Source organism: Silurus meridionalis, chromosome 5 (genome assembly GCF_014805685.1).
Source record: "Silurus meridionalis isolate SWU-2019-XX chromosome 5, ASM1480568v1, whole genome shotgun sequence".
NCBI lineage: Eukaryota > Metazoa > Chordata > Actinopteri > Siluriformes > Siluridae > Silurus > Silurus meridionalis.
This window is the reverse complement of record NC_060888.1, coordinates 4,017,582-4,045,011: the sequence shown is the minus strand read 5'-3', so window position 1 is coordinate 4,045,011 and position 27,430 is coordinate 4,017,582. Positions and strand designations below refer to the sequence as shown.

Sequence of the window (27,430 nt, the reverse complement as noted above, 5' to 3'; positions counted from 1 at the left end):
TAAATGTGCAATACCTTCATAGTAGGATGTGCAATACTTAATGTTTTAACTGATCACTTAAGTTTACATACTTTATTATATTTTATTTCTTTATTTTTATGCACCATAAGGACTGGATACACGCGTCTACCAAATGTAAATGGGGACTAAATGTGGAAATGTTTTGGAAGCACATATGAATAGTATGGCCAGGTGTCCACAAACTTTTGTGCACATACTAAAAATCAGAGGCCAAGTGCATGCTAAATGTTATAAACTTATATAATAAATATAATATGTAAAAAAAATAAGGCAATTAATGACAATTAAAAAAAAAGAGAGCTAACAGGACCGACCTCCTCGCCGTCGTTAAGGACGATGGTTCCAGCTCGCTCCACGACGGCGAACACCATGACGGCACACAACTCCCTCCTCACCGACATCGTCATGTTCGCAAAAGCCGGCAGCTGGTGCATGAACTCGAGCAGTTGCTCTGTGGAGCGAAACGAGACAACAATATAAATACATGTTGTAAAGTAAAAAACAAAGCAAGAGATAGAGGGAGAAACACAAAAAAAGATGGAGATAAATGAAAGAGAGAGAGAGATTAGAGGGTTAGACACATAAGTGGAAAACATAAAAGAGACAGCAAAAGAAAGAAAATAAGATAGAAAGAGTGGGAAAGAGAAAGAAAGACTCTGAAAACAGGAATACAGAGAAAAGCACGAGGGGGTGGGGTGGAAAATACACAGAAAGAGAGAAAGAAAAGAGAGAGCAAGAAAGTGAAAACAGGTGAAAAGAGGAAGAGAGAGAGAGAGAGAGAGAAAGAGGGGAGAAAGAGAGAGAGAGAGAGAGAGAGAGAGAGAGAGAGAGAGAGAGAGAAAGAGAGAGAGAGACAGAGAGAGAGAGAGAGAGAGAGAGAGAGAGAGAGAGAGAAGGAGAGTGTTCTGGATGCTCTAAAGGTGGCCAGCACTATTGCACCTTAGATTGACTTTCATCCCTCGTTCCCATCTCACAAGATCATAAAGAAAAAATAAATACTCATCAGTGCCTCATCAGTGCTTATTGCATTCATAAATCACGTTTGTCTCAAGCTGGTGTGTGACAGAGCATAGGGTGTGCACATGTGTGTGTGTGTGTGTGTGTGTGTGTGTGTGTGTGTGTGAGTGAGTGTGTGTTTGCATGTGTGTGTGCGAGCGTGTGTGTGAGTGTGTGTGCATGTGTGTGTGCGAGTATGTGTGTGTGAGTGAGAGTGTGTGTGTAAGTGAGAGTGTGTGAGTGAGTGTGTGTTGCCCTCTTCATGCTCGTAACATGTCTGGGTGCTGGTTGGTTAGTGTTTTAGTGTCAGCATGAAGCGACGGCCTGCAAACCAAAGTTTAATGCGCTTGGGGAAGCCCTGTTATGCAGCTGACCTCGAAAAAAATACCCCCCATACACCTCCACCCACGCAACCACCAACCGCCTCAACCGCCTGTCCTCAGTCCACCATGACAGGAACTTTCTTCAACTCCTCCTTCTCAAGCCAGAAAATAATCACAAGTTTTGCTCTCTTAATATAAACTGTCAAAAAAAAACATAGATTGCTAGTGTCTGTTTTATTTTTTCACGTGTGGACGTGTCTCACCGATGTCATCATCTGTGCGGTCCATGGGGTCTTTCTCCAGACAATCACGAACAATGTCTCGGCTCATAAGCGGATCGGAGGCACGTTCGATGTCTTCCTCATCGTCGTCCTCTTCGGAGTCGACGGCCGTCTCGGGCAGTCCGCTCAGGTCCATGTCACCGGGCTCGCTCTCCGTGGCCTACGAGTCAAACAGCAACACCGAGTGTCTCTACAGTGCGTCCACATGCAATAATGTCAACACTAAAATGTTCAAATACAGTCAATAAACAGGTTTTCTCCAAATGAATTTCGCACTTTTATACAGTATTAAAGAAGAGAAAAAGGAAAAGAAAACATATGTATGTGCTGAATAAGCTCTTACTTGGGGGTCTTACTCGGACATTATCTGTGAAAGCCACAATGTCACAGCATTACATTGTGTAAACATTAAAACGGGCAAATAAATGCAGGTGAGTGTCCACCGTTTGTTTTTCCAGATCCTGCCATGACTCTGTGTATACTAGCGCAACAACATTTATTACATCATTAATAAAAAACAAACAAAAATTATCATTAAAAGCCTCCAAACCTTAAGTTCATGTTTATTTAACTTTTTTTTTTAACATTTTACTGCTTTGGAATAGCATTAAAAACACTGCAATCATGGATAGATGGATGGATAGACAGCTAAATGAATGAAACGTGAAAAGTTAATGAATAACTTGGATAATCTTTATTATCATAGCAATAAAGTAAATAGTAGACATGGATGGATGGATGGATGGATGGATGGATGGATGGACGGAAAATAGAATGTTGCTAAAAATAAGTTAGATAATCATTACAACCACAGCAAATACGTACATGAAAGACAATAACATGGATGAATAGATGGATGGATGGATGGATGGATGGATGGATGGATGGATGGATGGATGGATGGATGGAGATAATGGATGGATGGATGGATAGATGGATGGATGGATGGATGGATGGAGATAATGGATGGATGGATTTATAGATGGATGGATGGATGGATGGATGGATGGATGGATGGATGGATGGATGGATGGATGAAAAATGTAATGTTTAAAATGTAATTGTTATAACCACAGCAAAGACGTACATGACAGATGGATGGACAAATGCATGAATGGATAGATGGCTGGATGGATAAAAAGTGAACAGTTAAAGAATAACTTTATCTTAATAATCTTTATATCAATAGCAATAAAGTAAATAATAATAAACAATAACATGGATGAAAGTATAAATGGATGTATGAAATATGTAAGAATAAGTTAGATAATCATTAGACCACAACAAAGACATACATGAAAGACAATAACATGGATGGATGGATGGATGGATGGATGGATGATTAAATTGATGAATAGATTTATGGATGAATGGATGAACCTAGCAATTTTTAAATCCAAGAGTGGTATCATGGATACTTCTTAAATGAAGCGCATACTTAGAAACAGCAATGCAAGTAAGCAACCAAATAAGTAAGATGGCAACCAAGCGAACAAACAAAATAACAAAAACAAATGAACAATTGTCTAAGGAACATAAAATCTAAGGTCAAAGTGTAGCCGCAAAATCCACCGCTATAAATACACAAGGCAAAAAAAATGTCTATCTACTGAAGTAAGCACGCCAAAACACTAACAGTGTAATAATCCACCATCATTGGATGACTAATAAAGTAGAGAATGAGCAAAGCCTAAAATAAACTCTGTTTCAAACACACCCTAGATCAGTTCCATGACTGTAACTACACAAAGAGGGCCATCCAGGACATGTCTGACACCTCCGAGGGGAAGGAATGCCTCGAGTCATCAGGAGAAAAACAGACATCGCTTGCTTGAAAAGACCTCGCTGCCTACCTCGCTCACTTTACAGACTGTAATAACAAAAGAGCTGCTTTAGCCATTACCTGCCCACGAGCAACGACACTCACCTGCCTGAAACAAAGAGCCGCTTTTCGCCTAATAGAGAACACCCACGATGCACTCTGGGTGTAATGTCTGCATCCAGGCATCCTCCTCATCCTGCAATGCCTGATGCTGAGTGAGCTGAATTTTTTAAATCCCGTCACACCATGTCACTCGTAATCAACTGACAGCCCATCAAATAATCCTGCATTATGGCATGAAAAACCACTCAGAGTCTCGGTGGGTGGGGTTTTCTCTCTTTGGGGTGGAGTTAATGAGGGTGAGGTGAATTACAGTGGCGTATGTCCATTCTGTCACTTAAACAAGCCATATTTAACTTTAGTACCTTATTTAAGAGCTCATTTGAAATTATGCTTCATATTTTATTTTATTTTATATTTTTCGTGTCTAAGCCTCAAAAATCTGCCCTACATCCTCATGTCTGAACAATCCATTGACATTCAAATAGATAGAAATTGTATTTTATTCATTTTATTGGTATTTGTTTTATTGTTAGTATATTTATTTATTCTTATTTATTTATAATATTTATTCATTTATAAAAATTTGTTTGTACATATTTTTTCCTTCTGAATATTATTTAAAAATATACAAAATCATTTGCAATATATATATATATATATATATATATATATATATATATATATATATATATATATATATATATATATATATATATTATAATTATTGACTGATTTATTTATTAATCTTTATATTTATTAAATTCTACTTTACATATAATTATAATCATTGTTTCATGGAAAAAGATTTGTAAGAATTGTCACATCATTTTCAGTTTTTATTAAGAGAAGCCTATAACCTAAATTCAGACACACTTCCAAGGTTATGTAATGCCCCGGACCATAAATAGCAACAATTCCGGTACATACAGTTTAGCTACACAAACAGACCACATCAGGACACAGTGTTTATTTAATTTATGTTCCCTGCTGATTTCAGCCAAGGTGTAAATCGACCGTCAGGAGTGATGTACGTTAAGCAGCTGGAGGGATGTTTTGCCTTGGAAAACATTAAGAGCTAATCAGGAAAGATGCTGGCAGCTGCTGTAAATCCCTGCCACACCGATAAATAGGATGATCTATTTTTCAGCTGTTGAGTGCAATCCGCAGCGCTGTTTGGACGGCTCAGATGAGCGTGAAGTGAACATTAATAATTCAGATGGCTATTCTTGGATCAATGCTTTCAAGCCTCTCTGAAGAACTTGTGTAATGATTTATTTAAATGCAAAAAAATGGCAGCCATGTTGCGAGCTTCGCTGAGAATGAGGGCCAATTATTTAGATCGGGCCGCAAAGCACTGTGGGATACCTTCAGGGTTGCAACAGGAGCACCCAGTTGTCTGGATGTGTTACAACTGAATTAGCTAAAATAAAAAAGTTAACTCAGTGTTAGAGACTCAAATCTGCATGCTAAAACTTCTGCATTTCCTTATAGTCCAAACTGATTTGTGTGTTGAGGAAAAGAGGAAACAATGAGGTGAGAGGGAAACAGAAAATGCGAAACAAAGTTCAGTATGGAATGTGAAACAGCTGTGTAGAATAACAGTAGGGAGTAGTTCATGGCTCAGGAGAGCAGTGGGGAGTCAGGAGGGCAGTGGGGAGTCAGGGTAGAGGTGTGAGGGAGTCAGGAAAGCAGTGGCGAGTCAGGGGTTCAGTGGGGAGTCAGGAGTGCAGTGGGAAGTCAGGGTAGAGGTGTGAGGGAGTCAGGAGTGCAGTGGGGAGTAAGGGTAGAGGTGTGAGGGAGTCAGGAGTGCAGTGGGGAGTAAGGGTAGAGGTGTGAGGGAGTCAGGAGTGCAGTGGGAAGTCAGGAGTGCAGTGGGAGTTAGGGTAGAGGTGTGAGGAGTCAGGAGTGCAGTGGGAAGTCAGGGTAGTCAGGGTAGAGGTGTGTGGGAGTCAGGAGTGCAGTGGGGAGTCAGGGTAGAGGTGTGAGGGAGTCAGGAGTGCAGTGGGGAGTAAGGGTAGAGGTGTGAGGGAGTCAGAAGTGCAGTGGGAAGTCAGGAGTGCTGTGGGGAGTTAGGGTAGAGGTGTGTGTGAGTCAGGAGTGCAGTGGGGAGTCAGGGTAGTCAGGGTAGAGGTGTGAGGGAGTCAGGAGTGCAGTGGGGAGTCAGGGTAGAGGTGTGAGGGAGTCAGGAGTGCAGTGGGGAGTAAGGGTAGAGGTGTGAGGGAGTCAGGAGTGCAGTGGGGAGCCAGAGTAGGAAAATGTGGTAGTCAAAAAGGCAATAAAGAGTGTTAGGTGTACAGTAAGGGGTTGGTGATGGGTAGGAGGTGTCGACGTGATAGGTGCGGTATAGAGTGAGGGTAGGAGTAAAAGGTGGAAGTGTAAAAAGGGGCTTCTTTTACAACTTCTTTCTCACAATCACTAACAAGACTTCACTACTGTAGATGACCATCAGACCAAGACCACAGCACACACACATACACACTGCACACACCATTCTAATCCATGAAGACCTCACAAATGTACTGAGCAAATCAATTAGGCAGTGGAGCAAACACAAAGTCAAACACAATTAATCAGAGTTGACAAAGGCTCCCACCCAGACACATGGATAGTAACACACGGGTCAGCTCTCTTTAAACAAGATGACTGACTCGATAGCACACTGCAGCTATTAGGGGTCATGACAGGAGGAACAATATTTAAATTATGAATATTGACTGAGCAACACCAGTTGTTGCATTCTTACAGGCAAGGATTATTCTGCAAAAATACAGAGCTTACTGAGGAAAGGGTGATCGTAAAGACAGAGTTATGGCGTGTATTAGGGCTCTTCAGGTGTGTACAATGTCTACAAGGTGGAAAAGGTTTATAACCTGGTAGATGTCGGACAGGCTGCTGCTCCCGGAGTCACTAGTGATGCTACATCCTGAAAGGCTGGAGGAGACGTGGGTCACCTGCGGGTGGATCCCGTCAGCCAGGTGTAGCCTGCTGAAGTCCGCTGGGAGCTGAAGGCAGAGAAACAAGTGAGGGTTAATCCATTAGCACGTCCCACAAAATTTAACAATTAAAATGGAGAGAAAAGGTGTGTAATTTCTATAATATATAAAAACTATAATTGTTGCCAAACTGCTGAAATAAAAGAGCAATAAAACACTCCAGGGTGTGTTGTTACTGAAAAATAATCACCTTCAGGTGGGTATCAGTAACTCTGCCATTTGGCCTATTAGTTTTTGTTTTTTTGCTCTTTTAACTAGCATGAGCTGGCAAATGTCATGAGCACAGCGTGATAAAGGTTAACTAAATATCACGATATACAAAATGTAACATAAGCGCAAGTGTAATAGGGCTTTAGACAACAAGCTTCAAAATGAACCCAGAAGATAAAGATGTAGGTAGAAGGTAAATTGCATTAAAATCATCTCCAAAGCCTGGACTCATTATTCGTGGGGGCTGGAAAGCAAGACGAGCCCTCGAAATCAGTTTGCTCACACAGTGGCGAAGCTCCAAGAGGAGTATGGCAGCGTGTTAAACAGCATCCCAGACATTTCAGACACTTCAGCTACAAGCACAAAATGTCATCCAGGCCAGCAGTCACTTCTCATCTAGGCTTCCTCATCTCACCAGCAAGCTCTCAGTAAACAGGATTCATGGCTAACACTGCTGTCGCTTAAATCTGCGTTTGACAAATCTACGAGTCACTCACTTTTATCCGCAACATTGAGCGTTGTAAGATTTCAGAGCTCTATGGAGATTTCGGTTTTTTATTAGCAGTAGCATTCTGAGGTCTTGATACAAATTAAGTCACGTTTTGGTGCTAGGTGAGCAAGCTAAGCTGCGACACTATCTTGCCCTGAGGTAACAAATGCTATGATGTTTACTAAATGAACAGGGCTAAACTGGGAAAGATGGGGTAATAAAGGCTATGGTAGTTAATGAGCTGCTCAGATAACAACAGCTGTGGCATTACATAATAAAGATGAAGTAATTGAAATATGTGCCATTAACCGAAAAAGATGACATACCAAAGGCTATTTTGCTAAAAGAGTATGCTAAAGTAATAAAAATTGATGATGATAAGTAAGCTAATGAAAGCTGAGATTAAAAATGGTACTACTCTGCACTAACAAAAGCTGTGGTGCAACTTCAAGCTGAGGTAACAAAAAAAAAAAGACTATGTTGAAAACACAGGCTGATATAGCAGTAACTCAAGCTGATGTTGCAAAAAAATAGCAGTAACACAAGCTAATATGACAAACATAATAGTGCTCATTCAAGCTAATGTAACAAACAAAACGGAGGTAACAAGCTGATGTAACAACAAAATTTTATAACAAGGGCTGTTGATAACACGTTAACGCAAATTCATTCGAACGGCATACATTTTATTAACACGCAATTAATGAGGCGCACATTTCTGTTCGACCGTTGTTATGAAAAATACAAATAAATATAAAAGAGGTGAAATCGAAACCTTCAACACATTTATTCACGACATCCTTTCTTTACTCTGATATTAAAAAAGATAATTAACCAACGGAAAACAATTTTCAATCACTGAACATTTGTTCTACTGAAGCTGATGCAACAAAGATATGGTGGTAACATAAGCTGATGTAACAAACATATACTGCCAACACAAGCTGATGTAACAAAAAATGAAGCTAACACAACCTGATACAACAAACAAAATAAGAGGTAACATAAGCAGATGAAACAAATATAATGGTGCTATCGCAAGGTGATGTAACACAGTTATGGTGATAGCATAAGCTAATGTAACAAACAAAATGGTGGTAACTCAAAAGCTGATGTAACAAACAAAATGGCAGTAACACAAGCTAATGTAACAAATATAATAGTGGTGCATCAAGGTGATGAAACCTAAATATGGTGATAACTCAAGGTAATGTAACAAAGACTATGGTGCTAACTCAAGCTGAGGTAACACAATGGTGCAAACGCAACTCAAGCTGATGTAACAAAAGCTATAATGCTACCTTAACAAGTTGAGCTAACAAAAGCTAAATCAAGCAAAAAACTTTAGGGTGCTAACACAAGCTGAGGAAACAAATACTAAGGTGCTAAGTGAGCAAGCTGAAAAAACAAAGGCACTATGGAAGCAAGCCACTGTAATTGGGCTCAGTTAACAAATGCTACGATGCTAACTGAGAAACCTAAGCAAATATAAGCTTTTCTGCTAACTCAATGACTAAACTGAAGAACAACAAAGTGGACCAGACTGGGTTTTCATCGTTATACCTCAGGAAGGCAAACCCTTTGTGTGTCTTGACCCTGTGTACATATGGAAAGGAGGGCTGTAGGGGGAAAAAGTCTATGCCATTTCAATAGGAAGAACAGTGTTGGCAATGGAAGTCAGATAAGAGCCCAAAAACCAATTTCAGCTAATCTCTGAAAGCAGCACCTCAGACTCCTGTCTCCAATCCTGTCTAAAGGCATCTGTGAGCGAAATAGACTACTACTTGTCTTCAGCCAGCTGAGTATAGCTTTCATATAAAATGCATCTGACCTAATTTCCGCCCCTCTAATCGTAGACATGGCGGAAATGCAGCAGATCCTCCTGGGAGATACCCGAGAGAGGAAACAATCTCCCGGCCTCGGAAGATACGGAGACCTTGAGCTAGATATTGAAGCCGGCAGTACAGCGAAGAAAACCGCGTTGGAACCTTCGAATAATTTACTGGAAGAACTTTTAGCTGTTCGCATTTTTACATTTGCTCTGAACGTGAGTAATCCCTGCTTTTTCCACTTTCAAACTTAGAGTTCTGAATGAAGGGAGGGTTAAAACCCAGTGATGGCTGTTCAAGGTATTAATACAGGACCACTGAAATCAAAGACCTTAATAGGACAAACAGGGGCAAAAGCATTGTAACATGGGGTCTCACTTTAGTTTAAAACATATTTACATTTTGGCATTTGGCAGACGCCCCTATCCAGAGCGACTTACATTTAGCTCATTCATACAACGAAGCAGGTATGGGGTTAAGGGCTTAAACAACAAAGAGTTATGTAACAGGACACGGAGCTAAAAGCACTAAAAGTTTGGATTATCTCTCTACTGAAAACCTGCACTAAGACCCCATCACTTTGATGTAGGTATCTACTAACATCCATCACAAGTTCCATCAATCAAACTCAAGGACTTCCTATACGGTTCAGAATTTCATAGCTTAGCTTAGAAAAGCTTGTGAGCAATATGTAACATTTTGATGCTAAAACAGCTTTAGCAAATCAAATTTCACACCAAAACCACAAATTTCTCTCCAGTCCGAAACCAAAAGCCTAAAGTTCAGGCCTGCTTCTGGATAAAGCAGCGGTTACGGGGTGTACCAGTGATTTTATTCAAAGGTGTCTCTTTGTTTGAGGTTGAAACTGATTTGCACATGGATTTCACAGATCCTTCCTTCCCAGAGGAATTTCATTTGCACTGTGAGGTGTGATAGCAGTGTTTTAATTACACTGCTCACAACCTCCTTAGCCCTCTATATGAAAACAAGTGGGAAAAGATCTAACTGAAGTGTGATTTTTCTTCAAGTTACTTTGTTGCCATGTGCGATAAAGTTCTTCACAGCAGATGGAAGACATTGTAATTATGAATGCGAGACCGAAACGTCACACAAGCTCAAGCAGAAGAAGGGGAAGAAGCAGGCTCTACAGAGAGTGATTACACCTGGCAAAATTAGCATTCGCACAAGATTCATTACCTACACTTTCCACTCTCAGAATGCTCCTGAACCCTTCATTCGATATATTATTTTTATTTTAAGGGGATTTTCATTCAGTTTAAGTATTTGATGCTTTGGCCTTGTCACCCAGATTTTCCATTACCTCAAAAAAACATTCCCCATGTATGCAAGTCACTTTCACCATCTACTGAATCCCAATGCTCCTCAAACAAGACAATCTCTAGTACCACAATGTCTGCACCTTAAAACAATCCACCTTCATCTGCCCCAGAATCAATACTTTCTAAACGAGCCTAAATGATGATTTCACCATCTGCAGTCTGCATCAACAGATCCCAGCATCCTTCATTTACCATCCACTGAACCAAAACACTTGTCAAACCAAACCATAATGTCAATAAAGCCAACTGCATCCTTCAATCAACATTACTCAAATGACCCATTTACCAACCATAAAAATCTCATTACTTCCCAAAAAGTGGTCCCATCCTCCACCATCCAAGCCGATTTCACCAACAACAGAATCTCAACACCCACAAAACAAGCCTTTTTCTAATACATTAATATAAAAAACCTTTAAAAAAGTTACATTTACCGTCTACAAAACCTTACCAATCTAGACAATCTCCAATGCACCATTGGAATTATACATTAAACAAGCCACATTTACCATCCATAACAATGACACGACAATAAGACAATGTCTCTTAAACAGGTCATTACTATTTTATATTACCTCAATACCCTTTAAACAAACTATTCGCCATTTCCCGACATACAAAAATGTACCACAAAATTTCAAAACCCAAACACTGCTTAAATAACCCTTTCTCTATTGCTAATAAATATCTGATCTGGCATTGACGGATCCTCTACACACCTCAAATAATCCACTCAGTATCGAGTAGGGGTATAATGGTGCACGAATCCGTACCAAACCTTCTCGGTACAGTACTTTTTGTACGGTGCACGCGTGTACCGAAAGCAATCCTTGTTTTATATGTGGAACATGGTTCAAATCCGAGCTCCCTCACAAACATATTAAGTGGCGAAACGCAAGTTTTTGTTTAGTCTCCGCCTTGCACTTTGGGCGCAGTGTCTAGTACACGATTTGTACTGCGCATGTGTGAAATCGCTGACAGTCTACGGATTTGTTTGTGTTTAATGTACAGCTTAAAAAAGTTCTCTTAAAAGTAGAAATTCCTGACAAATCCGCATATTGAACGAGTGAATGAATGAATGAAGGATGGAAGGAATGAAGACATTTATGAATAAATAAACCGAATAAATTAATAAATAACTATCTTGTTTGTTTTATATATGCAGACATTTGTTAAAACCTCTAGAAAATGAAACATATATATATATATATATATATATATATATATATATATATATATATATATATATATATATATATATATCTATCTCCAAATGGAGTCTAACTAATGTAAACTATTCAATAAATTTTTTATATTTATTGAATTTTAATCAATTTAATTAAAAAGTGTATTAGATTTATTCTATTAAATTTTGCAATTTTTTTTTATTTAAATTAAGCAGGCATTTTATTTAAAATTGTTTAAAAAATGTGAACTGTTGATGTTTACAAATGTTAATAATAATCATCAATATTAATGCAAAAACATCAAGCTATTTTTTTTTCTTTCTTTCCTCTTACTTTCCCGAAATATGACTTATAATTCGAGGTACGTACAGAAACATGAATTTTGTGTACCATTACACCGCTATTATTGAATTAACTCTAAGCTCCCTCAAACATATTCACAGGGTTCCAACACTCCTCAATTAAGACATTAGACATCTGCAGTACCCCAGCTCTCCACAAACAAGCCATTTTCCAAAACTAAATATAATGTGAACACAAATAAGCTGTTTATCATTGGAAAAAAAAATCACCACATAAGACTTTCAACATCAAGAAAACCTGATCACCCCATAAATGAGTCAAGCACAGCTAATAGAAGCTTAATGAAAAAAAGGAAAAAACATCACTTTTTTACTGGGTGAAAAATCTCTACAGGGTAGAGATTTGGTGACTATAAAGAGCCAGGAAAGTGCTGTGATTTGAACCCATGGCCTCCTGATTGAGAAGTCCAACATCTTAACCCCTGAGCTACCACTTCCTCCTCACTTGCCCTCGTACACTGCGGGGTCATCCTGACAGAAACCCCTCCCGTCAGGATGGGAGTGGATGGGAAAGGCAGGCACAACAATTCTGTTCTGTCTCGCTATTGTTTCAGTAAGTAAAGTTAAAAGACCAAACCCACAACATAGCTGGACACATGATGGACACAAAGCGGCTGTTTAAAAACCTAAATTTTAAAGCAAATCCACACACACACACACATAGCTTATAAGCTGCTTGACTTTCCCCAAATTCCTGCAGACCTCCATTAGTGGGGAACTGGCATGCTTAAAGGTACAAAATACACGCTGTGATGTGTGTTTATAAAAATGTGCGTGTCATTATTAGAAAAAAGGCTGACATTGGAGGACCAAAGGCTTCACAGCTATCCCATAAGCCTTAGCAGCACCCCAGGGGCCTCTCACTTTCCTCAGCCGAGAGGATCAAGAGATTAAAGCCCTTCAGCGGGGAGTCAGATAAAAGAGAGAAGATATTCATACACAACTACCACATAACATTTTGGAATGTATAAATACTTTTAATGAAACAGAGCTACTTCATGAAACTGAGGTGCCACCAAAATGCCAGATCAGGGAACCGCTATATCTTTAACCGCTACAGTGTTCTGAAACTGGAGACTCCTTACCAACTACTGAAACTAGTCATAGAAAATACCACTATTTAATATATCTATTTCTCCATCTAACCATATATCTACCTACATATCTATCCATGTATTTATCCAGCTATTAGATTATTAGATAAATAAGGATATGTTCTACTTAACTGTTCTACTTATTTCATATCTTCATTTCTTCCATCCTTCATTTATTCATTCACTCCCTTGATATGTGGAATTGTCAGGATTTCCACCTTTTAATAGAAATTCTTGAAGCTGGACATAAAAATGCTAAAGAATCAATATCGCTTGCGTTAATAACGCTAGCACTATGGATTCTTTTTGTGGTGTTTCGATAACACGATATGTATCTCTCAAAACTTTCTATGAAAAATCTATACTATAATAATGTAATCTCTGTAGCGTCCAGTATCGCTAGCTTTGGCTCTCAGCAAGCAACAAATAACAGATCTCAATTAAATCTGATTAAAAATTATTCTTGACAATTGAACACAAAAACCCTTACTGGAGAGATCTTTATAATTGTATTTTATTATAACCACAGTAGACGGATATTTTATGTTAAATTGAACAGGTTCAAACCTGCGAAAAGCAATGACATGCTAATACAAACACAGCTAATTCAATGCTAACCATGGAGCTGAACAGCTATTCCATAATTATCTCCTGTACAAATCTATCCATTGACAAACCTGACTGGATTCATTTCATTGCAGCACTTCTATAGATTAGCTACTGTTTTAAAAGACACACTAACGTTGCTAGCTCAGTTGTGTTATGGTTAATTGACTGTACATAAAACAAAGAAAACAGAAAATCCCAGACAATGGTTAGAGTGGGCTGTACATGTAATGGATCAGTTGATACAACTAATTATGGCTGTGGGGGATTTTCAACCAATAGACTCTTGCCTGAGGTAAAAATGTTGGTCTACATCAGAGAAATGCAAACTATGCCAATGTCATATATTAGAAGATAAGGGTGATCAAGAAGTCAGGTACCAAATGCAGGTAAAACTATCCCAAAGGTGTTCAATAGGGTTGAGGTTAAAGGTTTAAAGCAGGCCACTGAAGATCTTCCACTCCACCCCATGTTAAGCATATCTTCATTTGTGGACATTGTCATGCTGGAACAGGTTTGAGTCTCATAGATTAATGAAGAGAAAATGTCCAACTTTGTGGTCACAGTTTGAAAAAGATCCACATACGGCTGGAAAGGTCAGTTACCCTAATAAAATTAGCTGTTACTAAAGAACGATGAACAGATTAACAGAAATCAAATAAAAGCTTCTGAACTATTGGAAAATATTTTTCAACAACCACATGATACAGCAGGATGTGAAACTGATGCCTTAAATTACTGTAAAAGCTCAATACTCTAAGGCTAGCAACCGATTTCACAACAAGTTCTGATCAGAATGTTGGAAGTTCAAATCCCATCGCCACTCGGCTGCCACTGTGCAAGACCCTCAACAGCTCAGCTATAAAAATAAGAAAAGAGTAAGTGGCCCTGGATGAGGGTGTCAACCAAATTCCACAAATCTAAATACTGACCAACATCTGGCCAAAACGTTCCTTAGGAATAAAAAAAAAGTCACATACACACTTATGATACATATTTGTATTATTTTCCTTGTGAAGACTTGCTGCAAAAATAATAATTAATAGATACTTGATGCTTGATGCTATTACATCCAATATCCACCGGAACCAGAGAAACCAAAAGTACCAAAACAAGCAAGCAATAAAAAAACTGGCATCACAGGAATACTTCAAGTCGAAGACAAGGCCGAGTGTAGACCCTTCACCATTGTGGATGACAGAAGATCAATTCATTTACATCTCGCCGTCTCTCGGCTGTCAAGTCATGATTTCTTTCCGATGCTACGCATGTGCCACCAAAATGCACACACACACACAAACACACACACGCACACACGCACACACACTCATGCTAAAGCAGGAGCAACTATACTACCTCTAGTCCTCTTTGCAGAACCACCAACCCTCATTGCCTCCATTTTTCTGGTGCTAAAAATCCCTATAAAAGCAGTAGAAGAACTGTTTGCTGTAATGCACAGCAGATCCCTGAATCCAGTTGATCGTCGATTTGTTATATAGCAACCACAAAATGCAATGCAAACACAATTCTATTGTATAGAGGTGTTACAGAAATAATAATAATAATAATAATAATAATAATAATAATAATAATAATAATAATAATAATACAGTTCTCTTTGCAGAACAGACAGCTTTCATTGCCTCCATCTCTACAACCAATGTGCATCATTTTTCTCTTATTTTCAAACCCACACAGATTAATCCCTTCATCATCCCATTTCTTGTGATTATACCACACAACATATTGGACAAACAAACAACACATCTTTAAAAGCCAAAGCATAGTGGACTTTGGGTCATTTTAGCGCTGATATCACAAAACCATGCACAATACCATGCACAATACCATGCACAATATGGTGATAAATTCAGCAGATCCTCGAATCTGTTTGATCATCAATTTGTTAAATAGCAAAAGCCAAATGAATGCAAACACATTTATAGTGTATAGAGGTGGTACAGAAATAAATAAAAGATGAATACATCTACATTTTCTCTAAAGGTTTCTCTTTAGTTCTCTTTGCAGACCTTTTGCAAAACCATCATTGAGTCCATTTCTACAACAAATATACATGATTCTTCGCTTATTTTTAAGCAATCGGCCCAGAATTTTTTGTATTTAATTTCCTTTTTGGTAACAAATCCCTCTAAAGTGAGTAGAAAGAACTGACAAGAGGAACTGGAACTGGTAAGACTGACATGCACAGCAGATCCCTGAATCCAGTTGATCATCAATTTGTTGAATAACAAGAGCATAATACTGAAATAAAAGTGAATACATCTCCATTTTCTCTACAGTTTTCTTTCTTGTTCTTTTTTGCAGAACAAACAAGGCTTCAGTGCCTCAATCTCTACAACCAACATACAACATTTTCCTCTTATTTTTATACAGAAAAGTGGCAAAGACGCATAAAACTAATACGTCCTGAAGGCCTAAAGAGATCAAGTTATACAATATCTTCTAGTTCAACCAATTCCCCCACGGCCCCCACTCACTCACGCACACACACACCCACACAAAAAAAATTGTGCACTGACGAGCAATACTTCCTCCTATTCTATATCATTACACTCCTGTGTGTGTGTGTGTGTGTGTGTGTGTGTGTGTGTGTGTGAACTTTGCACATAGTCGACAAGCTGACACACATAACACAACCAACTGTAGAATAACACTAGTGCATTTAAAAACACACTGACGCACTCCTGATGGTTTCAAACAACACACACACACACACACACACACACACACACACACACACACACACTCATGCACACATAGACACACGTGTGACTAACGATCTAGAATATGAGGAAGTATTGAAGTATTGTTTACCGGTGCACTAATATATGTGTGTGTGTGTGTGTGTGTGTGTGTTATAGACATGTGTAACACACCGACACATATTACACAACTGCTTGATGTAAGAGCAATGAGTTCTAGTAAAACACACACACACACACACACACACACACACACAATATGAGTGTAATAATCTAGAATATGAAGTATTGAAGTATTGCTCACCAGTGTGTGTGTGTGTGTGTGTGTGTGTGTGTGTGTGTGTGTGTGTTTTAGACGTGTCACTGACACATATTACACAACCGTTGTATGTAAGATCAATGGGTTCTATGAAAAAAAGACACACACACACGACACACTCCTCATATACCACATACACCTACTCGTATGCACCAGCAAGTGATACGTGTGTGCACACTCACTCACACACACACACACACACATTTAAATGTAGCCTTTACAGCAACCCACATCTCTATAAGCCCCACAATCAGCCGTCTCAAGTAAATAAGCAAAAACATAAAGCCGTTCTTCCTTCCTTCCTTCCATCCATCCATCCATCCATGCATCTATCTATGTATCCATTCATCCATCCATTTGATTCCATTGCTTGTTCCTTCAGCAAAGCGTGTTAATCTGATCAGTGCCAGTCGAAGGTCGATACTCACAGGGCTTTTATCAGCCTGGCTGGAGACTCCATGGCCGCCGCTCACTAATGGCTTCATAATGGAGGCGCAGGAGCGCGGCGAAATTTTAGCATCCTGCTCGCTCCTGCTATTCCTCTCTCTCTCTCTCTCTCTCTCTCTCTCTCTCTCTCTCTCTCACACACTAGCTCTATCTCCGAAGAACCTTCCGGATGCTCCGGCTTCAAGCTCTCACAGAACAATCTCTAGCTTTACGTCGCACATAATGTGTCCATCTGTCCGTCCATCTATCCATCCATCTATTAATCCATCCATCCCAGGATGCGGCGAAAACAAGCAAAGAGATGGAACGTCCACGATGCTGGAGGTAATTAGCAAAATCTCCTCCACCAATCAGGAGAGAAGAACGAAGGAAGAAAAAAAAAGGAGGGAGGAAGGGAGGACAGGAGGGAGGGAGAAAAATGGCTGACACCACTTTCACTCACTCTTTCACATTCGCTCCCTCCCTTTCCGATTCTATCTTTCTGCCTTGCGCACACACACATACACTCACTCTCTCTCCCTCACTCTTAATGTCTCTCTATCTCGCTCTCACCAGTACGCTTACACCACACACACACACACACACACACACACACACACACACACACACACACATTTACGCACCATTAGGTCAGGTGACAAACAGTGAGCCAGCCTCGAGCATCCAGGTCGTCTTTGTTAAACACCGATGCTTCATTTGGAACCGAAGCCTAGGGACGACCATGTGTGTGTGTGTGTGTGTGTGCGCGCGTGTGTGTATGTGCGTGACCGTATTTGTGCGAGGTGTGTGTTTGTATGTGTGTGTGAGGGGAAGAAGGAGGAGTTTCCTATTTCAAAGCTCCCCCCCCCTCGCTGGCTTGGTGATGCTGCGAGAGTTACCGCTGGTGCCTACTGTTCTGCACACACACACACACACACACACACACACACACACACACACACACACACACATACTGGGGGAGGGGGCGGCAGTAAAGAGAGAGAGGGGGTAAATAGATAAGGGAAGCGAAGACAGGAATAGACGGGATTTGGGAAAAGAGCGAGAGTGAGAGCGAGTGAGAGAAGAGAAGGATGAGCGCACTTAGCCCTGTGAGAGTAATGTCATTATCACGCTTCCCGCCGCACACCACCCGGGCTGTAGGCAGTTGGCATGGCAACCGCGGAGGACAGCCATTTGCTGGACGGATCGGAGGGAAAGAGGGAGTGAGCGTACATGCGCGGAGAGAGAAAGAGAAAGAGAGAGAGAGAGAGATTGTACCCGTGAGTAAAAGATATCGAGATGCTAGAAGTGAAAGAGAGGGTGATAGAATAAGAGATAGAGAGATAGAAATCTAAGGAAAACCGAGCAGGGACGGTCGTAAAGTGAGAGAGAGAGAGAGAGAGAGAGAGAGAGAGAGAGAGAGGGCAAGTGAAATAGATATAAAACACAATAGACCAAAACGAATAAGAAAAAATAAAAATGAGGGATACTGAAAAAGGGGAAGGAGAGAGAGAGAGAGAGCGAGAGAGAGAGTGAGAGAAATATTAGAAATTAAAAAAGAGAGAGAAATTATCAACAAATTGGGACACTTAAAGGGAGAAAAGAGAGAGAGAGGGAGGAGAGAGAAGAGAAGAGTGCAAGTGAAAGATCCAAAAAAAAATCTGAGACAGAAATGAACAAGAGAAGAAAGAAAGGGGACACTGAAAGAGAAAAAGAAATAGAGAATGAGAGAGGAAGAGAGAAAAAGAATGGAGGGTAGAGGAGCAAGTAAAATATCATTAAAAAAGAGACTGAAATTAACAAGAAAATAAAGAACTGGGGACACTGAAAGAGAGAGAGAGAGAGAGAGAGAGAGAGAGAGAGAGAGAGAGAGAGAGAGAAAGCTTAAAAGAATGACAGAAATTTAACGATAGAAAAAAGAGTTTGAAAGAAAGAACAAGGGAAAACCATACAAGAAAGAGAGAAAAAAAAGCGAGGTAAGAGAATGAACATGAGCGATAAAAAAGAGAAAAAGGAGGAGAAAATAAAATAAAAGGGACACTAAAAGAAAGATGGAATCAAAGAACAAAACTAAGAAGGAAAAACATTTAGAGCCAGAAGACGGCTAGTGACTACAGACATGGTGTACGTGCAGAATATTCGGGTTTCCATGACAACACTGTCAATCTATTTCCCAAATCGTGTAAATGTGACACACACACACACACACACACACACACAGGTCACCTCCTGTGGCAGCTCAGCATCTGTCCTGCCCACACACAACCTCTTGATGCTATGATGACAGAGGAGAGTGTACACACACACACACACACACACACACACACACACACACACACACACACACACACACACACACACAGTCTATCACTGTCTACCACTTTCACTCTGCCAAATCACAGCCATTAATCAAGATATCAGATATTGTCATCTGCGCTTCAGTCATCCTTGTTCACCCAACACATGAGGGTCTGCCAAACCACCCCCCTTTACACACACACACACACACACACACACACACACACACACACACACACACAATCTCTAAAGTGCCCTATTCCCTCAGGAGGCTCTTGTTTTCGTATTGAGGGAAAGCCCCGATGTGCCGTCTCGCCCCTTTACGGCCCGACCTGAGAACAGAGGCGGGCTTTTAAATAACAAAGGGAAGAAAGGAACAATGGAGGAAAGAAGGAAAGGCCGTCGTCCGTCCGCTTGACTTACGCCGGCTAAACGCGGCCTCATTAACAAGCCCAATCGCCTTTTTTTTTTCACAGGCCAGCACGAGAGAAGGAAATTGCGCTGTATTTGCCGGCGACGTTTTTATGGACTGATTGCACAGTGTAAATATGAGGGGTGTAAGAAAATATCGATACGCGCAAGTATCGCGATATTGTGTTAGCCGATACTTTATTGTATATCAATGTATCGATATAAAAACAAAAACATTTATAATAAAAAAATTTTTAAAAATCACAAAAGATTCATGGCGATAGATAGATAGATAGATAGATAGATAGATAGATAGATAGATAGATAGATAGATAGATAGATAGATAGATAGATAGATAGAAAATATAAACAGCGACAGTAAGTATCATAAATATCATAAGGGCACATGGTAATATCCTGGGGGGGGGCGCTATTGTTAAAATGGGTATAACCTCCGCCAGAAGTAAAAGCAACGTTAACTGACTTGTTGATATGTTTTGTTTACATGCGATTTGTTTTTTAGGTGGAAAAATTCATCATCGTCATCATCATCAATCCCACGTCATATTAAGTGTCTTTAATGACTGTGTGCTTATGTTTAAAACAATCATTTAAAAAAAAACAAACAAACAAAAAAAAAAAACGTTGGGTACAGCGATACTAATAATGCTAAATTTAAGAACTATATCACAACATCCAAAACACACAAATACATTGTTAGCAACTGACCTTAACCAAACCCCCTAAATTCCTTTATATTTTTTTAATATTAAAAAATAAATCTAAATGTATCGATTTGCTTACAGTAATCCAATGTATCGCTGCATATCGTATTGCAATGGATTATATCGCGCTACGTATCGTACAGCCCTTGTAAATATAACAGTAAGCACGCTGAACCCGTGAACGCTCGTCACTAATGGACGTTCCGGATCGAAGCGACTTCGGCTGTATATGCACCGTAGACAAATGGTTGAACGCGATAAATCGCGGATATGACGCTTAAATATCTCATGAGCGCTGATTGTAGCAATAAACGGACAAAAAAAAGCACTAGCGAGCACGTTTGAACGATGGAGGATGGCTGTGTGACGACGGTTATTTATGGCTTGATGGAGTTGAACAAGCTTTACGAGCAGGTAATGCACGCATACAGAAATAGATCATGCGTGTGTGTGTGTGTGGGTTTAAAGCGAGTTCGTAGACATCAGATAGCCATTAAAGTGATCCATTCTAAAACACTTCCAACATCCTCCTGGGAATCTACTACTACGATGACATCATCCTTCCATGATGTAATGCCTGACAAATGGGCCCGCGAGCACCGTCGCTCTGGCAACCACCAGCTGCCATAGGAAAGGTGGAGGGTGTGTGCGTGTGTGTGTGTGTGTGTGTGTGTGTGTGCATCCGGCATCATTACATCACCGCGGCAACCGGGTACCATCCAGGGATGGCCTGCCATTCCCCACAAGGCTTTCCAGGAATGACTGCTGGGAATTACATTGACATCAGATACATCACTGTCGCAAACGTCCCGAAAATAACTGAAAGCTTCCGGCGCTTTATTTCAGAACAAAAGGAATCGAATGAGCAATATTTTGGCATTTACGTCTGGCTAGTCATTTGGAAGGTTTATAAACGGAGAGCTGTGGCTAATCATGTGACCATGTGTGATCTCTGAGGTGTAGCATGAAGGCTATTGGTTGGTAGCTAAATTGTTGGGTTGCAGTTGCTCACAGTAAAATTCAAGTAGAGATTAAAGAGAAAGAAAAAAAAGATATACATATTAATTTATATATAAAGTAAAAGAAAATGTATAGCAGTAGAGAAACAGATGGCGAAAAAAAATATTTACACGTTGTAACAGTTATTATTATTATTGCACAGAATTGGTCAAGATAATTTCCCAGCTATATGTGGTTCTTCTCCAAACTGTTACCACAAAGGCACACAGGTGTATAGAATGTCTTTAGATGCCATAACATTTACCCTTCAGTTGAACTAGAAGACAGCTCCAGCATACCAATATGCACAATGTGAGCTTTATGAAGATCTGCTTTACATGGGTTGAAGTGGAAGTTCTCCTGCTATCGAGCTCTGACCTCAACCCTGTCAACCTTCCCGTCTGTGGGATGAACGTAAACGCTGACTGCACCCCAGGCCTCCTCACCTCACCTACATCAGTACCTGACTTTACTAACACCCTTGTGTCTAAAAGAGCACAGATCTCCACAACTACCCTTCAAAACCTAGTGGAACATCTTCCCAGAAGAGTGGAGGTTACTATACCAGCAATAGGGACTAAATGTGGAATGAGAATGTGTTTACAGTTCACTTATTATTCTATTTTTCAACTTTCATTCAGTACGCATACGTATTCTTGAGGGATTTGATGGGTGAAGAATTATTATAAAAAATAACACACCATTGGCTATTATGTATATATATTGAACAATTTAGTCAGAATGATTAATTATTAATATATAACAATTTCCACACATCAAGACTGCGTTCAGCCGATATTTGTTAAATATTTTGTCCTCAAATATTTCTTGTATGTAAAAATCATTTTTTGGATTGGACTCTAAAATATCGCTGTACAACTAGTTGTAAATGCCTGATCCATTGATAGCAGTTATTTGTGTTTGTGTGTGCGTGTATAAATACATAAATAAGCGAACAAAAATAAATAAATAAAAACATCTACTTGAATTTTTATCAATGATTGAAATAATTGAGAAAAAAAAAATTAATTAGTTTTTTTTATCTAATTTCTTATAATCTTCTAAAGCCTAATAACAATTTTTAAATATGTTTAAATGTTTTAGAAATATTTTACAATTTTCATTTATTATTTACTTATTAGGCTTTTGAAGATAATAATAAATTAGATTTAAAAAACTAATAAATTTAATTTTCAATAATTTTAATCATTGATAAAAATATTAATAATAATAATTAGAACTAGCAAACAGAATTATAGAAATATTTAGTTACATTATTATTACTAGTACAACTATTATTACTACAATTTACTAAATATAATGATGATAATGAATGAGACCAAAGTGAGACTTTTCGCCATACACCTGCATGTACACCTGATACTCCAGTATAAAAAAAGTGAAGTGAATTGCTGATGCTTTGTGTGTTTTATAGCTGGTGGTTCAGGGCTCATGTAAAGGTGGGGCTCAGTGAGTTCATGTGAAGATTAATGACATCATAAATTTTGCCAAGAACCAGTATACTCCAGCCTGGAGTCTAGTTGCCTCTGCCAAGCCTTTAAACACTGGCCCTAGATCAACCTTTCAACAAGATGAAAAAACTAATTCGAAACTGATTCAAAAACAAATGTTCAAAGAAACAAAAAGAAATGTTTTGCATGGAAAGTCTCAGGCTGAAAACGTGTTCTGAAAGTATGCAAAGGAGCTTGAAATTCTTATTATAAAAGTAGTGGATCCAATAAAAACCCTCTGAAATCCTATAAGATGCATTTGAAGGTAGCTAACTTCTGATCAATCGAATGAACTGTCTAAGCCAGATGTTATATAATATGCGGGTACATCCGTCTCTCCGAGTCACATGACGCATCCGAAACGTTAGCATCTCACGAAAATCACATTAAAACGCATATGGTCCATGACGGGGAACAGTCAGAGCGATGACAATTTAGAAGATTTATGATCCGCCTGAAATCAGGCACATCACTGAAAATAAATGTATATTATGAGCTGATTTGCATATCATCACATGAGACAGTAAACTATAATACCATCTGGAGATTCATTTAAATACAAGGTTTAGTGTGTGTGGACACACATTTATGTGTTTTATCAAGATACAATACAGACAGCTAAGTCATTAACTATTTGGGTATAAATGAGAATCATGTGAGATATATATATATATATATATATATATATATATATATATATATATATATATATATATACACACAAATACATACATATGGAGACATGGCCTAGACAAAAAATGGTGATCAGTATGAGGTAATACTACTTCATTGTACTTCCTCATTCAGCAAAACAGAGCAATTTACAGTAGTGTACAGTATAAACCTTACAGTATACTGTATATGTACAGTATGTGGTATGCATTGTTTTTTTTTTTACAATTTTCCCGTATCGCTATCATCATTGTAAGATCGCAAAATCTTTAATTGAACTCAGGGACTATCTGTATATATTCTTACCTACAGTACACAACCACAAGGTTGACAGGTTCATGCACACTGGATTTAACATGAAGAACTCATCCAGTACATCCAGTATTTTCTTCACATTGGAGAAATTGATGGGTTTAAACATGTGTGGACACCAAAATTGCTTTAACTCACTCTTAAAAAAATGTGCTTTGCCCACAGAATAAACTGTTTCTCGAGCGCGTTCTCTCAGCACCGCTGCTGCTACGTGAATATGATGTTTAGCAACACTACAGCAACCGAGGCGTGTCCTAAAAGTCACATAGAATACAGATTAACATGGCAGAGGTAGAGCTGCGTCTTCCTGAAGACACAACAGGAAAACGTCTGGTATTATATAATTTGTTTTTTTGCACAGCATCATATTTTTTCTACTGAATCACATTGTGTAGCATCAAACCGAAATGGACTCACGCTGCATCGTAATAGGGGTGAATCGTATCACATCGCATTGGTAGCTGCTTCATATGTATCTTTAATGTATTGTAGGCTATGTATTGAGATGTGAATCACATCACCGTCAGTTATGGAGATGCCTACTGACTACATTTGGTGCGAAAGAAGGGAAATTGTGACTAAAATATTCCTTTTAAAAATGAGGTACAATCACACATTCTGTTAGCCAAAGCTCCTTGGATTTAGCAAAAGGAAAATGAAGCTCCAGACAAGACAAATCGCACAAGTCACTAACCTCAGACAGAATCAGACTCGAATTCTTCCGGATTAATCCATTAGCCTATTCTTTTTAAACCACACTCATCTTTCCCTACAGGCATGAAAGAGGCCACTATTTATGACAAGATCATAATATAATGAAGGTACTAAGTGTGTAACAGCTTCAACACTCAAAGCTTTAAAGGCTGCAACTGAAATAAACAGCGTGCATGTCGTGGTCAGATGCCAAATAGCACCAGCACAAGTCTGGCGGTCAATGAATCATCGACTGGTCGAAATTCCCATCAGCAGCCTTGTTCCTGTAGATAATACAGATCTCCTGTTTACATCCAGTGCATCTGCTTCAGAGCATCAGTTTACTGGATTAGTCAAACCAGTTCTCCCCCATCCTCAGGAACAAAGAGAATCATCTCAAAAACTCAGATAAAAAAAAAAAAGATATTAACCTTAACCCATATTGTATGTACTTATTTGCTTTTGTTATCAATACTACTACTACTACTACTACTACTACTACTACTAATAATAATAATAATTGTCATCATAATAATACTACTAATAATGATATAATATTAGTAGCAAAATCATAATTATAATCATTATTATCAATTATTTCTCTCTCCCTCTGTTCTCTTTATCCATTACCTTTCTTTCTTTCTTTCTTTCTTTCTTTCTTTCTTTCTTTCTTTCTTTCTTTCTTTCTCTTTTTCATCTATTCTTTCTTTCTTTTTCTCTCTCTGAATTGTTGAATTCTTATTTTAATTGTAATAAATTTGATTTGAATTTACATTTTTCTCTTTCTTTATTCTGTTCATATTTGGAATCTCAGTCCTCACATCAGACATAATTGTCACCCTTTCATTTCATTGTTATTTTTTATTTTTTTTGCCTGTTTTCTCTGCCTTCCTATTTTCCTAATCTCACTGCCTTAATTTTTTCAGAATATTGTGGATAAAATTAGCCCAGATGATTTTCACTCTTTCTTCTTATCTTTGTGCACAACATGTTCACACCTGCTTGAGCTCTCATGATGCACTCCGTCTGTTCCCGTCACACTATCAATGAGTTCTGATGAGTTCTGGTCAGCAAGAATAAATGTTAACAAATTAACGATAAAACGAATAAATAAATGTGCAGAAAAAGCTCATATGATCTCACACGACCTGCAAGAGGTCCTCATTACCACGTCTTCTCCCACGCCCGTACGCACTTCCTGTCTGCTTAATAGGATTTCCTCACTGACTGAAGGAGTTAAGAAACAATGTTCTTTCTCAATGGACGTAGCGTATTTCCCCTTTTGACTTGCAGTGTTGTGAAACAATTTTGTAGTATTTATGTGGAATGCCTGCTTCTCAAGTAATATACCGAGCAAATCGGAGCTCCCACGGGGCTCAAAATGAGACGACACGATTGCTTTTGGAAGCTATAATGCATTTCTAATGTCCTGACACAATATTCCACAGAATTTGTGCTGTCATTTCTGCTGCAATCAGACAGAGACCAGAGCACAGAGTAATCTTGTTGCCTGACTTTTTTATTTATTTATTTATTTATTTATTTATGTTAATACTGAATACGAGATAAACATTTGATAATTAATAATTGATGAAACTGTTTCGTTTAGATCACTGGATCTATATTCAAAGAATATTCATTATACAATGAATTATATATTCATTATACAAAGAAAAGTAATTGTTATATATATATATATATATATATATATATATATATATATATATATATATATATATATATATATATATATATATACACACTGTATATATAAAATTCTTTTTTTATTAAGGCATATTTCATGTATTTTTTTCCACTGCCATTATTTACAATTACTATAAAGACAGTACGCACAAAACAAGGCTGGAAACATGTGTACAGCTCTTTACACACAACGTTCGTGATTTATTAAAAAAAAATTAAAAAATTAAAAATAAAAAAATCTTGACGGGATAAAGTGGCCACCTGGTACCACACGGAAACACAGAAGGCGAGAATGGGAATTGACGACACAATTATAAATTGAATACGTTTATAAATGAGACCCCAGAACGGTCCAGAATTTAGCGGGCGGTGCGTCAGTAATAATGGTCCGTGGGTAAACACAGTGCTACGTGTGTAGTTAAATGGACTAAATAATTTGCCTCTATGCTTTTTTATATTAGTATTATTTGAATTACTCAAGAAATTGTTTCAGCCCTATGTGTGTGTGTGTGTGTGTGTGTGTGTGTGTGTGTGTGTGTGTGTGTGTGTGTGTGTGTGTGTGTGTGTGTGTTTAGGTTTTTTGATACTAATTGGACTTTCCAAATAAAAAAAGAAAATATATGACCGACTCAAATGGAGGTAGACCAGAGGTTCTGTCAGGTTGTACATCAGGCAGGATTTATAAGGTCAGGAAACGGACAAGATGCTTTTTTAAGAGCAAAGTAGGTCAGAATCATTTAAATGCTTCACACACACATAATCCAGTATATCAGAAATGGTGCTGAGTAATGAAAGATTTATATTTATAGAGAATTAAACTCTCGGTGTAAACTCTGCCTGTCTCTGGAAACGGCCCAAACAATACATTAATTGCAAAACGACTACATTTCCATTTATTTATCCAATCCATCCAAAGCGATGCAACATCCAGCGACGCTCAATGAGCTAAACATGTCTGAGATAGGAAGGATTTGAACTCATGACCTGCTAGAAGAATCTAGTCGAGAATTCAACTGCACC

The 27,430-nt window shown here is 38.6% G+C and overlaps 1 protein-coding gene across 11 annotated transcripts in view; it reads right to left on the bottom strand.

The window, feature by feature from the left end:
• rapgef2b (Rap guanine nucleotide exchange factor 2b) overlaps nucleotides 1-27,430 on the bottom strand; it is a 110,347-nt gene that overhangs the window by 22,862 nt on the left and 60,055 nt on the right. For 9 of the 11 annotated variants that reach the window (XM_046849158.1, XM_046849157.1, XM_046849164.1 and 6 more), the window contains 3 exons: nucleotides 6,377-6,508; nucleotides 1,604-1,781; nucleotides 336-472 (listed from right to left, as the gene is read on the bottom strand). In XM_046849158.1, the coding sequence (XP_046705114.1) occupies nucleotides 336-472; nucleotides 1,604-1,781; nucleotides 6,377-6,508 (447 nt within the window). Of the gene's footprint in view, nucleotides 1-335; nucleotides 473-1,603; nucleotides 1,782-6,376; nucleotides 6,509-17,087; nucleotides 17,482-17,729; nucleotides 17,879-27,430 lie in introns of those variants that run through there. The other 2 variants (XM_046849168.1, XM_046849166.1) reach the window with 2 other exon arrangements.